This window comes from Nothoprocta perdicaria, unplaced genomic scaffold (assembly GCF_003342845.1).
Source record: "Nothoprocta perdicaria isolate Ctin4 unplaced genomic scaffold, notPer1 scaffold_26, whole genome shotgun sequence".
NCBI lineage: Eukaryota > Metazoa > Chordata > Aves > Tinamiformes > Tinamidae > Nothoprocta > Nothoprocta perdicaria.
The window spans coordinates 5384580-5400057 of NW_020455488.1; the positions used below are offsets into that span (position 1 = coordinate 5384580).

Below are 15478 nucleotides of genomic sequence, written 5' to 3' on the forward strand. Positions count from 1 at the left end.
GTTTCCAAACACAAACTCTTTCCCAGCTCCAAATCCGGCCATAAGAGCCTGCACACGCCCTTCGCTGGAGCAGCAGCCAGGACAGATTTATTCTGAGAAGTCAACTGAGGGAAGCTTTGGTTTCTATACCTGATTCTCAATCAATACCATTAAAATCAMAAATTCTGCAAGTAGACAAAAAACTACCAATCTTGGTAGACATCTAAAGRGCAGACCTGTTACCTGGCATTCAAGAGCACCTGAGCAAGTGCAATAGCCTTCACTTCCCAAATTATTTTGCCAACTATTTACATTCCTTAATCTTTTACAGAATTGACCACTACAATACGAAAAAGACGAAAACACTTTATTGGTAGGCAATACGRGAAAAGTTTAAAAATTACACAGAGATAGTTTAGTAAGGAAACAGAATATYAAAATATACCAGAGTTAGTATAGCAAAACAATCAGTTTCTCTCCAATGAGAGTTTCAAGTCATGTAATCAGAAAAGAATTTGGCTAAAAACTACTGTATATATATACYGAGATGCCTTCTGTAATAATCCTCTAAGAAATTAAAGGAAAGCAGCAGCAGATCTGTTGTACTACAGATGTATTTAGCAAATATATTAAGCATATTCATATAATAAAACTGTCCCACACATTCATCATTATGCCTGCATCCCCTCCTCGGTGGCAGCTGTCATTTCCAYTCTATGTCGTGACGCTGCCCAAAGGAGAGAGCACGAGAGGAAACAAATATATCACTACTATTAAAATAAAGAAGGGAGAGAGCGAGAGCAAGAGACCCCCAAGGCTGCAGGGTTCCGTTTCCTGGGCTGCCATTAAGACCCAGTAAGCAGGMACAGACCTCGGAATTTATTCCTTACGAGCCCCGAAGGAAGCTCTGCCTTTTGTCCCCAGGATGCCAGGTTCCTGCTTACTAGATGCACACAAGCACTTCCAAACAAATGGTCTGAGGACTGGCAACACTTAGTGTTTGTTCTGTTAAAATAGCAACACACTGGTTTAAAGGAAAAGCCACTGAAAGAAGCCTAATCAATTCAAAAGGTGTATTTTCTTTCACAAAACCTACGTCAGGTACATCATCCCTTGGAATTATTGCACCTTCACTTGAAAATGAAGCCCTATCTTGTTTAATAGGTAGATTCCAAGCTAATTAAAATGTGCATTTTATTAATTTTACTATTTGCATCTTTCCCCATAAATAACTGGATTATAGTACATAATTTACATGTAAGAGGAAAATACCTTAAACTTCTGTAAGAAAGTGTTTTAAAATCCAGTATCCAAATTACCTAATGTACAGCTTAATGAGATGCTCAGTTTATAGCCCTATTATGCCTGAAGAAAAATGCAATTATACAAAAGCAGGACTGCTGCATTTAGGCTGAAATGCTCTCTACAAACCATGGCACTTGAGTCCTACATTTAGAACCTGCAGTAATCAACATTATCAAACAGTCATGAAAAGATTCCCAGGGGAGGTAGAGATAAAAAATTAGTATTTTGGCAGAAACCCTGATTAAAGACTTGTTAAAAGCAAAGGCACTACATCTTAAGTTACTTAAATAAGCTCCGTAACTTGGCCAGCCAAGTTACAATATACATCTAAATACCTTCCATCCTGCTTTGCAGCTGACCTAAGCACATTGCAATGTCTTGATCAACCTAAGAGAAAAATGGGATAGCCGCTTATTTTTTAAGGATTAAGAGAATTCAACAGCTACAATACTTYAGCCAAGCTCATTTGAATGCAGTTTATTTTCAACCATACCATGAGAGTTCAAGTTATAGGAAAAACTAGAATTTCTGGGTATAGGCCTTATCTTATTTCAGAGTCAGATTGACTGCATCATAATTTACCTAAATTGTCATCACTTTGACTTGTAAGCCAATTCATTTATTAATCTACTGAAATAAGYGTTAGGTCTCAAACTTTGTCGTCATCTTCTACTGTTTTCTGAGAAAGTATTTCAGCTTCACCAATTGTTTCCTATTTGGAGAGCTCTTGGRGGGTTCTAACGGCAAATATGCTACTACAAACCTCCCCGAGGCTTTCAGAGCCCTCTGYGAGACGCAGCAGCCCTCGAGGGCAAGGGCACTAAGTACGTCAGCAAACGAGTCCCTGTCTCATTCGGATGATCTGTAGTAAAGCAGCTTGGACATCTTCATCCATGTGACCCTGGAGCAAGCAAGCAAATACTTCAGTTAGATGAGGCACAGGCCCCAAGCATCAGCATCCACAGCTACCATCAAGATTCTGCCCAGAAGAATTAACCCCTCTCTGGGGGCTTCTTTTGTTTGGTTGGGGTTTTGTGGGGTTTTTTTTCCCCTCCTCATTGCTCTCTAYGCAAATCTGAAATACTTAAGGATGCCTTTATTGCTTTCTCATCAGGGAGTGGAAGGTCCGTCTCATTGGTGCACAAGCTTGCTATTCAAAAATTATATTTGAGAAATAATTATTGTTCATTTGCTCGATTCCACAGCTTATTGCTGCAACAGTGATACCCATTTTGTGTGCTTAAGCATCTGAAATCATAATGTTCCAGAATGAGTTACTCTTTTTTTCCCCTAGTGAGAGCCACTGGGTTCAGGCTATATTAAAAGTTCCCAATATCCACACAGCTTCTATCAGTATTATTTGAAAGGATGATGGATTAACAACACACACCACCCACATTGCCCTAAAAACAAATAGTTGATATACACAGTGATATTGTATATGGATGGCAGTAAGGAAATGGAACAACAAACACACTCCATTTATGTATTTTTTGCTTTAAATTCATTCTAAAACTCTCAAGCTGAAAGCAGACACTTGATTTTAGGTTCAAGTCTACTCGCAATATTCCCATAAAACAGAAACTAGTGTCTTTCTCCAGTCAGGCAATGACAAGCTAACATACCTGTACGGCACTAAGAAGATGTGTCCGATAAACTGAAATTACTTCTTGATGCTGCCTTTTAGCATCCTATAAAAGAAATAGGGAAGGGAGGAGATTAAAGCAAAGGTTTSAACAGCTCAACCTTGTAAATGCTATTAAGAATATTTCCTAATTCTGCACAGATTTCAAAATATACAGCTTTGCTTACATACACAGCTTTAATTATGGGAAGCTTTCCTGCAGTCACAGGGGCCACTAACAGCCCCGTCTGAACACAAACCCACCGACCCTGCCATGCAGTATTCCCTCTACCGTTACTCTGATAAGCACTACACTGCAGGGTAAGTGCACACAAGGGAACGCAGAGCCACCAAGTCCTTTAGAGGGGACCTCTTCTCTTCCTGCACGGCCAGGAGAGACACGGTAGGTGTTGTTTTTCTTGGAAAAGAAACATTTATTTTGGAACCTGCACGGAGAAATGGTCTTTGCATTAACTAGTGAGCACAGTTTTTCTCCTGGTAACTTTTTCTGAGCCCACGTCAGCTGGAACAGCTCTGACGTGCAGGCGTCACCTCCACATCKCCGAACCGCGGTGGCCTTGGTGGAGCGGAGCAGCACGTCAGCAATTCACTTGTCCACAGAGTTSGGGCCCACAAGCAGCTCCAGGGCTCTAACGACCATGGAGAAATTTCCCTCTGTAAAAGTTCCCCCACATTTCAGAGCAATGGCTTGCAGAATTACTTACAGCRAGCTGCTGTTGCAGCATTTGCACTTGGTTCTGCAGCATTTCAACCTGTTGGTTCTGTCTTTTTGAGGGAATCCCACTGGTGTATGTGAGCTGAGACAATCCATTAAGAGCTTGTTTTAATCGCTCGACATCATTAAGCAGTTCTGTTATCTTTAAAAGAACACAAAAACCTCAGTTAGGGATTGCTTACTTAGTGAAAAGCAACATTCTTGACATTTTTTCTCTAAAGCTTAATGAAGACTGGCAAATATCGAGGGGTATCTGTCACCGCACACCAACCACACCAGCTAACAGTGCACAGACACAGCTTCGCTTGCTTGACAAGCTACCACTGGTTACACCCTGCTCCCCAGCACCGAGACCCACAGCACAGGGACCCCTCTGAGCCACCCGAACGTCTCGTGGTCTAAAGACATTTTAGGTCTCAGATCCAAGGAGGACACTGAACAATCAAAAAGCAGGCTAGAGAAATTAAACAAATATGCTCCGATCTACACAAACATAGTGTCCGAAGAAGAAACGTGGGAATGGAAAATAACAGTTCAAGAACATAATGTTAAAGATCTTCTAGAACAAAGTCAGCATTGTGTTCCYTAATCCTGTATTTTACCACAAGAAATCACCCTTGAACTAACTGAATCTGTCAAAACGAAGCAGASCCATTTAAGCCCTTTAATAAGTCCAGTTAGGCATTTCAAAGCCACATGGGTCCCAATTTCATGATTCACTTCTTCATCCTGATTTTAGGCTGTCAATGTCTTTTGCACAGAAAGCAACAACATATCAACGGATGGAAATCAAGCTACAAACTGGACGCACGTAAGTCATCCAAGCAATGCAATAATCAGCTTACCCACACATAAAATCAAAAATATCCGATACAGCCATGCTGGAATTTTAAAGGTTGAGTTTACTTACAAACTACGTCTGACATAAATGAACAATTAGGAAAGTTTAGTACGATGTTATCACAAAAASAAAACTCAGTACAAAGTATTCTCAACTACCCGGAGTTGCTATAATTGAAAATCTAATTGCTTAGAGCTAAAGTGAGAGCATTTGGGGCATTTACTTCCTACCTTGTTATCCTTGGCTTCCACCTGCTTTGCAGATTCCTGTATTCTCTTCTGCAGTTCAATAATTGTTGTCAATGATTTATCACACCTCTCTTTCTGGTCTTTGATTTCTTGCTCAATGCTGCAGCTCCGCAATTGAAGCAATTCCTTTTCACCTTTTAAGGAAAGCTCGCTCTTTTTAGCTTGCAAAGCCTCCTCGCATGCCTCCTCATACTTTCTGTTCACACTGAACAAGTTTTCAGCTATGCTATTGACTTGGGCCTCCAGATTACTTTTCATGGATTCGTATTCAGCTACGTCAATCACTTCTTTGCTCTCCAGCTCGGCCAAAGCTCGCCGGGCAGCCTCCACCTCACACTGCAGCTTCACGACTTCCTCGGCTTTAACGTCGTTTTCTTCTTCCTTCTCTTTTAAGCTTTTTTTGACTGCTACGATTTCTTGTTCTAGCGTCTCCTTCATTTGCATATATTCTGCCAAAGGTACCGAAGAACTTTTCAGATCTGACAGTTCCTGCTGCAATTCTCCAACTTTTAGCGTCTCTCTGTCAAAACATTCCTTCTCCCTTCGGAAGGCTTCCTTTAGATCCTCCACAGTGTTACCAAGAGCCTTCTTCAGGCCTTCAAACTGTCCCACGGGCGGCTGCCGGCTCTCCCCGCGGGCCTGCGCAGCCAGGGCCCGCTCCGTGCCCTCCTGCAGCTCCTCTTCCTCTGCTTTTTTGCCCGTGTATTTCTGCAGCAGCTCTCTCAATTGCTTATTCAGTTCTTCCATCTTGCTTGTGAACATTTTTTCCATTTCGTGGGATTTCTCCGCAAGGATGTAGTTCTGCTGCAAGTCATTTTGGACAGACAAAATACCACTCTTGAGCTTTTCGTTTTCCTGCTGATATTTCCTGCTTTCTTCCTCACTTTCCCTGCACCTCTGTGTTTGCTCCAACAGCTGCTCTTTCAGTTCTCTCACTGTGGCTTCAAAGTTTTGTTCTTTCTCTTTAAAGGAGACAACTGGTGCATATTTTGACTTAATGCATTCTTGAATTGTGTCAAGTTCCTTCTTTTGGGCTTCTATTTCTGCATGTAACTGCAAAATTTCTTCTTGACCCCTTTTATACCCAGCCATAATCTCAATATTATTTTCCTGAAGTTCTTTCACRCTTTTATTTAAAGTATTCACTTTAGACTCATGATCTCTTAAACTTATATACTCAGTTTGTAGTTGATTCTGCAGGAGTTTCACCTGGTTTTTCAAAGTTGCATTTTCTTCATTTACCTTCATGAATTCCTTCTTTATGTCTTCAGTTTTTCCCTTCAGATCCGACAGCTCCGCATTAGTCTTTTCTAGGGTGTTATTCAAGACTGTTTTAACCTCTTCATGCGTTGTAACCGACACATACTGATCCCTGAGAGCTTCTTTTACAGTAGTGTTCTCCGACACCAGCTTGCACACTTTGGCTTGCTCATCCTCATATTTTTTATTAAGCTCAGCGAGCTGCTTTTCAAGCTCAAGGCCACTAGCTTGTAAAGCTTCTACTTCTTTTTTGTGCTGTTCTGGGGACAGGTACGCAGCTTGGAGGTGGCTTAGGTTCTCACTTAAGCTGTTCTTCTCTTCCAGCAACTTTTCAGCTTCTCCCTTGCTTTCATTGTATTTCTTGGTTATTTCAGAAACCTTTCTGGTCAGATCATCAATGGTCAGTTCATTTGTTTTCTTTAGCTCTTCATGAACTTTTAAAGGCACATTCTGGCTTTTAATTTCAGTATTTATCATCTGGATTTGTTGCTTAAGCATCTTATTATCTACTTGCACTTTGTCAACTTCCCTTTGCAAACTCCGATTCTTCTGTAATAATTCAGAAATTGTTTTCTCAAGTTCCTCAGTTTTTTGCTCAAACCTACTCCTCATTCGCTCGTGCTCTTCCGGCTTTACATGCTGAATGAGTTCAGCTTTTTGACTTTCTGATTCCCTCCTTAAAAGGCAAATCTCTGCCTCCAGTTTTTCATGTTTTCCTTCCATCTCTACTAACTTCTTTGCTTTCTCATTCACTTCATTTGATAACAAACTCTTCATGTTTTCAAATTTCTCTGCACTTACGGAGTGGGCTAGCTTCTCTGCTGTTTCTTTGAGCCGCTTTTCTAACTCTGTGATGTTTCTTTCCCCTGTATCCCGCTCCATCTCCAACTTACCAAGTTCCTTCTGCAACCTTTTATTCTCTTCCACCAGCCTTCCTTCATCCCTCTTAAACTCTGCCACTAACAACTCATTCTGCTTAATCTGGTTCCTTAGTTTACCCACTTCAGCAGAGGCTCCTTCGTACTTGGCCTTCATTTCTTTCAGCTGATCCTTCAGCTCCTCTGCCAGCTTACTGCTTCCTGAAGCCGCCTCATTAGTCAGGTGGTCTTTCAGAGCAAGAAAGTGGGTCTGCATTTGCTTAACTTTGCCTTCTGACTCAAACATTCTCTTCTGCACGTCTTTTAAAGCATCTTCCAGTTGTTTTATCTGCCCATCGGATTCCTCCTTGGTTCTTTCATACTCTGATGCCAAAGCTTTACATTCAGTGGCCTTGCGAGACAGCTCTCTCTGCAGTTTGCTGATCTCCTCTTTGGCGGCACCATAGCAGGTCCTCACGTTGTCCAGCTCTCTCTTCAAAGCTTCCTTCTCTGAACTGGATGATTGGTTTGGCAGAGAGAGCTCCAGGGGTCTCAGCATAGACTTGGACTGCAGTTGAAGTTGCACAGAAATAGATATGTTTAAAATTTTGACCATTTACCTACCATATCATATATACACATACACACACCCCTACCTTAAGATTTTTACTGAGCATAAAAATTCATCTCCCCAAGAGGCTTCTGGTTAAGTATCTTAATCTATTCTTGCCCATACTATGGAAAACGTTTCAGTTTTAACAGATAAAGGTATTTTGATTGTAGTTCTACATTGATGATCCTCAGTCATCAGACCCTACTGACATTTAATACAATGGAATGCTCATTTCATTTTACCATATTATTCATATTTAATTACTCATCTGCTTGAACTTTAATTTATTAGCAGATTCCACACCACTTCCCAAATGTATGAGAATATCTGGAAGCACATCAGATGGGACTCAATTATCAGAACAATTTGCCAGTTACGACTAAGCCCTGTCATACACTGCTCGCTGCAAAAAGCACGATAGGTCTCAAATAACCAAGTTGTGGTTTAACAGTTGGCTAGACAAGGCCAGACAAAGTTGGTAGATAATTATTTAAAACTCAGGAAATCTGGTTTCCTGGCAGTTATCTGAATTTAAGGGAAGAATGATCGAGTACTCTCAACAGTGACTTTTGGTCCCGCAGCTGGTGATCCAGGTTTGGGAATGGCCATTGCAGACCAACAAGGGAGTGACAGAGACTATTTCACAGCATTTAGAGCTATGCTATGCAAGTGACTCTAGAGGGCACCACGAGTTGCAAAATAAGTGTAGTGAGGCAAGTGCTTGCAGACTTTGTATTCAGAAGCAGTGTTTAATGGATACACAGGGTGTGCGAGTAAATACAGTTTTCCCAAGCATAAACGTCATAACTAAGTATCGTAATTCTCCAGACGGTGAGTATTTATTACCTGTGATTCCACAGCAAACACTTGACCTTGTTTAAGCAGCAATTCTTCTTTTCCTGTATTTTCAGAAAGCAAAGAGCATTTAGTCTTTGTTTAAAAGCAGCAAGACAATCCCAAGAACTGCTTCCCTTCTTCATCCTGCTCTCCTCAGTGGCACTGCACAAAGCGGTAGGTGGGTGCTGAGGAATTTCGTATCAAGATGACAGCCCCTTAGTACAGTCCCACAATGGAGCCTGCACAAACTCCCATAGGAAAAGAGACATCCCTAATGCAGAGGTCTGCAAAACATTACGGAAGTCCCCTGGATTTAGCTGCACAGCAGCACATGCACATGGCCTGGAAAAGCGCTCCACGTGACTTGTTCCCACAGGTTTATGACAGGCTAAATGACACTAAGTTACGTAAGTGCAAGACAGGCCTGCGACCAAATAGGACATAGGGAGCTTCAGTCGGCRGAAATGGAGTCTGTTCCAGTGAAATCGAGAGCAGCAGCTTTTCTTTGTAAGTGATGGTCCTATCTGCCCATACTAAGGTTTTCACAACGACCACAGTTGTTCTGCTTAACAGGAGAAACCAGAATCGAGACGGGCTGGAATCAGCAATTAAGATGCAAAGAACAGGAATGGAAGGATTCAGCTTGAATCACAGATCTTGCTCAGACTGTAACTCCCCTATGTCCTCTAAGAGCATGAAAAACAATGTGGATTTCACAGCTCAGTCACTGCAACGTGCGGCAGTTCAAGGGCACCCCAGCAAGCGAGCACAGACACAAGCAGAGCAGCCGGGCTCGCTGAGGTTGCGGGGCAGTGAGGCTCCCTATAGCTAAGACAGGCTAAAGGAAAAGACAGCAGAAGTTTCAGCACTGTATTTTAACATTTCATCATGCATAACAAGTTAATCAGAATTAAATATACTTACTATTCCCAAAATTACTTCCAGAGCCCACRAAGTCAACCTGAAAACAAGAGGCAGAAAATGTATAAGTATCACTGAAAGTTCATTTCAAAATTTCCTACTATATTTAACTATGAATTAAAGAGCAGGGACAATTGCAAACAATTGCTTCAGTATTTACTACAATACATAACCACTACATTATGCTTCCAATCAACTGACGTACTTCATAATATTTGAGTTTAGCTTTCAGAGCTTCAATAGTTCTTAGGCTTTCTTCCTGTTGCTTTTCCTTGGAACTTAACATCTTCTTCAACTCATCTTTCTGAAAGAGAGCACAAGTGTCAAAGCCACAATAGCCAAATTTTTAAATAAGTACATAAATGCGGATGAACTCAACCAATGTCAATACTCAACCACTAGTTCCTCAAATCTAAAATTCTTCTACAAGAATGAATAAAGTCATGGGAATATGCATTAACCTCATATCTGCATTTATTRGCTTTGCATTATTAGAAGTCACTACTTAAGAGATGCTCCTATATACATCATTGTTTGCAGTAACAAATGATGTACAACTGTATAAAACAAATATGTACCTCTATGCASTTCATTTGGCATTTATGAATAACTTTCTCCCTAATACTGCAACTTAAATACAACAACCAATTTCCCTATTTTATAGTTTCACAGCTTTATTACACTTAAAGGTGTATATCCTACCTCATTTTCAAGATCATCTGCAAACATTTGCTCCTGCAAAAATAAAAATAAAAAATCCCCCCCACCCCAAAATCATTTTTCAATAGTGTTTAAGGGGCTTACATATAGATCACTAACTGATGAGTCTAGCCCAGCTTACAACACTGCCGGCTCCCAATACACTTTTCCCCTTCCATTTACCATCTAACATTTGGAAAGGAAAAAGAAAGTAAGTTAAGGATGTTTGACAGAACAATGTTTCCTGGAACATATAATAAGAAATGGGAAATCTTCTAACTACTTTATAACTGTCTTTCACTGAGGAAGAAAGGTAGTTTTTCAGTAGAAACTTGTTGATTTTGGAAAATGAATGTTAAGGGGGTTTTGTTTGTTTGTTTTAAAGGCAATGCTCAGAAGTCTGATGACCTTCTAGGACAAAGCTTATGTGAAGACATATTGGTTTTCTTTATGCTCCACTGAGGAAGTTTCACACTTTAAATAGCACATCCTGCAGAAATGAAATGCAGGAAAAAGTGAACTCCAGAAAACAAAACAMAAAATTCTGTTTTGCTTTTCTCCAGAATTGGCCATCTGGCCATCCCAAGTGCTCCAAATACAGAGAATATTTCAGAAGACAGTTTCAAATTAAGGTGACAGATTCTGTACCGAGAATGCCTTTTTTATTTATTTGCCAGCTGAAGAGTTCTTTATAAATTTCTACTGATACTAATAGCTGGACAAAAAATAAACACCATATGTGCTCACATACAACACCTACATTTAACTGAGCAGATTTAATTTGCTTTCTGAAATTACATATACACACACAAAAAAAATCATGATTACATTAAAAAGAATAGCCATAAAAGCTGGCACTCAAATTTACGAGGATGAACAGAAGAAGTTGTGAGCAGTCTCATCACAGTTTAAGTATCACTACAAGACCAAACATTACCTTCCTTTACAGAGAAGATAGTGACAGTGATACACARCAGAGACAATTTACAGGAACACAAGAAAGACAACAGGACAAAACAACTGCTTTCCACTGTCCGTGTCASGGGGTTAGTCCAGGTCCCAAGTCACGTTATTCCAATATAGTTTTACCTCATTCAGCTGCAGCTGTAGCCCATTGATTCTATCCAACAGCATCCTTTGCTCCTCTTGCACTTCTCTCATTCGATCTTTCAAGTCTTGATTTTCTAATTCCAGTTCCTAGAWGAAAAAAATATACATAAGGAAAACTAAAGAATCTGAAGCAATAATTTTAACAGTCATTAAGAGATAACAAACTTCAATTAACAAGCCCCATAATAATTTTGTAGCCTTACTTAAGGTCTGGTTGTTTTGACTTTTGACTGTTTACAAATAGATTTAAGTTTCCTCAAGCTTTTCATCTCTAGGAAGATCATTCTTGCTAAGTCTACAGAGATTTTAAAATGTAATTTTAGTCTTTCATACTAACAGCAGTGAAGATTAAACGTGTAAAAATAACTGATGTTAAAACAGCGTCTGGAATCCAATCGCTGCACTCAAAGGTGTAACAAGAAAATTCCTCCTCACCAGCATGAAATGCAACAGCCTTCAAAGGCACTAACTGCTCCAACAGCCACAGGTATCACCCCAGTGACCTATTCAGGCCCAGCGTGAGAAAACAACAGGGCTTTGTACCTTCATTCAGTGCACTACTTACACCCACACAATAAAGCCTGTTTAAGTTTTGCCAGATTAAATCACTTCCTTAACTGGGTAAATTCTTTAGCTCAAACCAGAGAAGCTGCATTCACAGATCTTCAACCTTTTATTAAAAGATATYGCAAACAATAACCTCAGTTTCTCAGTGGCTTGTTTCCTGTATTTTTTAAAGCTATCTACCTTTTCATAAACTGCAGTGACACGCTAACTAGATGAGATAATAACAGTTAATATACTAAAAATGTTTCTCATCATCATTAAGACACTTAAAGACACATGAGCAAGAGTCCCAAAAGAATGTTAAAAGTCTTCCTATTTTGGGATTTTATAATTTCTCATTCCAGGACCAGAGCCTGAGGTACGTTGTATATGAACATTGTGAATGTATGTGACAAATGGTTAAAAGGGAAATGTATGTGAACATTGTAGACAAAGGGTTAAGAGGGAATGGCTAAACCATCCAGAAACTTGCAGCTATTTACTACACGCACAAACAGGTTCTCTTTCCCCRCCTAGAAAGTTCTACACTTTCTGTGAAATTATTGTATTGCATAGTCAAGCAATTAATTTTAATTAAACAACAATATATACGACCTTTCTTATTGGAATTTCTAATGGTTACAAGTACAGCTTTTCTTTAATGTCTGGTTCCTTGCGCATGTAGGAAAACAGGAGTCACGGAAAATCTTCCGTTTTACCTGAGCATTTTGCTCTTTCCGGTACACTTGGGCATTTGCCTCCTCCTGCGCGTGCAGCCGGTTCCACTTCTGAGACAAGCGAGAAACCTGGTATTGAAACATTAAAACATCAGTGTGTGTGTTCGTGATCCTCTCCTTGCTAGAGACAGCAGGACCATCCACATTTGCCTTCAGCTTCCACCAAGAGGCAACACTACTGAAAATTCCCATTTTGCTCAGTCTGCTTCTCATGAGGAGTTACATATCTCCCAGTCCCGTCCAGGGGTAACTTGTTGAACATCCAACTTGTTGAATGTCCAACAAAGTGTTTTCAAACAGAAACGCACACGGAGCCATCTGCTCCGCAGAGAAGCTTCATAGCAGTTTTATTTCAAYATATAGCTACGGAAACTTGCCACTACTTATGACCCAGAAGTGCAGAACGTTGTGTGATGTGCAATATAAACATGTAGCATAAACCAAAGCATCAGGCCTGCTGGGCCTTTATTACTTACAGGCTATTTACTGCACAGCAGTAAAGAAAAATTGCAGTAAATTCACACCATAACTCCCAAGATCGTTTCTTGTGTGACTCATACTGAACACCCCAATTAAAAAAAGCTTAGCAAGTGCTGCGAGGATAGCTAAGACTGCACAGCTTCACTCTGGGCAGTAGGGACGTGCCAAAGGCAGCTCCTCGCTCAGCCTCAGCTCCCACCAGCAGGGAAATTACTGATGATGAACAGAGGCTCCAAGAGCCCTGTTTGCAGGGCTGAGCTGGGAGGGAGGCGTGGGGAGGACAGGAAGAAATAATGACACAGCAGAGTGAAACTGCACTGGTGCCACACGCCCTCTCGTGCCTTCCAGGAAGATAACGTTAGAGATACATAGCAGAAAAAGCCTCACCTTTTGYTCAAGTTGCCCTTTCTTCGCGATATCCCTTGCTGAGAAAGAAATGACAGAAATTGGGAACTTCAAATGTGTTTCGTTCAGCTTTGTGCAGTGCTTACTCAGCTATTTTACTTAAGTTCTTATCTTGAGGAGATATTTCAAGAAAGAGATTGCTGTTTTGATTAACTGAAAAACAACATTTATAAGTCCAAGGTAAAACTCCCATGATTACCAGTGCAGAAAGATTAATACCCTGTACCTAATGACTTCACAGCAGGTATCAGCTTTAAAAGTTAGACCAAAGAAAAAGAAAACACACTTTCCTCCCACATGCAGATTTTTGTTTAAAAATTACGGCTGCCCTGCAAAGAGCAGGTTTCTGAACACCAAACCATGCACAACACAAGAGAAAAAAAYAACAGCAACCAGTTACAGCAGTGTTCTTCATACCTTTGCTGGAATCCTCAACGGCAGCTTTTATTAAAGCCAAAATGTCAATATTGTCACCAATTCTGGCATAGTAAGCACAGTCATGACCAAGGCCATCAGCCAAGCTAACATCCGCCCCATTTCTGAGCAACACTTCTACTGCATCCTTGCAGCCGTATTCACAGCCTAACATTAAGGCAGTCCTGGGAATGGGGAAGAAAGAGGCATTCAGAGATGGAGCGACCAGGCACAGGGTAATCCTTCCCACACGCCTTACGCCTAATCACAGGCACTTCAGTCACAGCTCGGCCCTCTTTCAAGAGAGGACAGCAAGTTTTAAGTCAGCTTTAAATATTTTTATAAAGAGAAACAAATTAAAAACCCACCCATGAACCTCTTGCTTTTGAGAACGCCACTCTGTATTTTGAGCACACGTATGATTTTGGGTCATGATTTAAATATGAACGACGAACCCGAGATGAAAGATAGTTCAGCCAGTTTGAGCAGGTGTTTGCAAGCCCTGACAATCCGCTCCAAAGGATCGTGCCAGGCTCAGCAAAGGCCATGCAAGCAGCAAGTGCCCTGGCCAGGCCACAGGGACACAGGGGCAGTCATCCTCTAAGAGATAACCGGGAAAGAAATGGTTGCACATAGACCCGCATGTACAGGCAAAGGGCCTAAATGCTCTGAAATGTTCCCTTAGGAAGCCAGGGCACTTCTGCAGAGTGCCCCTTTGGGAATCAATAGGCACAAAATGGATCATAACAAAAGCTGCAGGGAGCAGCTGGAATAAGAGGGGAGAGATGGAATTTTAACAGAGGCAACTTCTGCTTCTCTGCAGCCAGCAACACACAGTACTTTCACATAAGCCAATTCATATTTTAGATGCACGAACAAGCAATTAAAGGGCCACATTTACTTGCATGATTAAATTGGCACATGTACTGCTGGATTAAGTCACACTTTAGGAGCCTTTTCAGACGAGTTTGAACCTATTTCCTGAAAGCCAAGGAGAGCCTCTCCTTGGGAGCGTCACCGGCCCCACTGCTCACCCTACCTGTTCTGCTTGTCCCTGGCGTTAACCTCTGCTCCCCTGTCTATTAGGAGCTGACAAATCGCAGGACGACACATCTGAGTGGCCAGCACTAACGGTGTCCTCCCATCCTGAAGACAGAAAATGGGGAAATAAATGAGGAAAGGGGGAGAAAGGAGAGAAAGCACCAGAACCCCAGCTGGATTCAAACAGGCGAGAGATGTGAGTAGGACCTTACCCCATCTTTCGCATTCACGGAGGCCCCGTGGTCACACAGGAGCTGTATGCTGGAGGAGCAGTCTGACATAGCTTTCAAGAGAAGAAAGGAGCAAGTTACATTGCTGAGCAGAGCTTCGCGAGACCCCAAACCCCTCTTCAGTACGTTTATCCTCTTCCCAAGAGGCTTAATGCAGCAAAGCCCCTTCTTACTGGATTTGATTCCACAGTCACCAGAAAAGCAAGGCCTTTTACCTGCATCATGGAGAGCGGTTCTTCCTTGAAGATCCACATTTTCAGTTGGACAATTGTACTGTTAAAATAGATAATTCAGCTTCAGATAGGATTGAAACAGCATTTATAAAACATGAAATCACTTCGAGTTTTAGTTAGTCATTTAATAGGAAAAAAAGAATGGGTTTTATAGTTCTCAGGTATACTGACATACATGAAGAGAGATTCACGGATGCAAGCATTCTAGTACTTCAAACTAGTCACAAAAGTTTTAAAAGTAAATCAAGACTGCRGAAAACTCTGCAATCACTCAATTTCTGCTAAAATTTCAAGTGTTTGTGCACAACACACAGAGATGTTTATTTTCCTGATCTTAGCACTTTCAGCCAGAACTTATTTTG

At 41.0% G+C, this 15478-nt stretch overlaps 1 protein-coding gene across 1 annotated transcript in view; it reads right to left on the reverse strand.

The window, feature by feature from the left end:
* Positions 1-406: 406 nt before the first annotated feature.
* UACA (uveal autoantigen with coiled-coil domains and ankyrin repeats) overlaps positions 407-15478 on the reverse strand; it is a 28298-nt gene continuing 13226 nt past the window's right edge. The window contains exons 5-19 of the mRNA XM_026040520.1: positions 15099-15156; positions 14866-14936; positions 14652-14758; positions 13616-13797; positions 13181-13218; positions 12296-12382; positions 11010-11117; positions 9924-9956; positions 9427-9525; positions 9225-9261; positions 8310-8362; positions 4716-7418; positions 3634-3786; positions 2910-2975; positions 407-2185 (exon numbers count right to left, since the gene is read on the reverse strand). Of these exons, the coding sequence (XP_025896305.1) occupies positions 2114-2185; positions 2910-2975; positions 3634-3786; positions 4716-7418; positions 8310-8362; positions 9225-9261; positions 9427-9525; positions 9924-9956; positions 11010-11117; positions 12296-12382; positions 13181-13218; positions 13616-13797; positions 14652-14758; positions 14866-14936; positions 15099-15156 (3867 nt within the window). The 3' untranslated portion in view covers positions 407-2113. The remainder of the gene's footprint in view (positions 2186-2909; positions 2976-3633; positions 3787-4715; positions 7419-8309; positions 8363-9224; positions 9262-9426; positions 9526-9923; positions 9957-11009; positions 11118-12295; positions 12383-13180; positions 13219-13615; positions 13798-14651; positions 14759-14865; positions 14937-15098; positions 15157-15478) is intronic.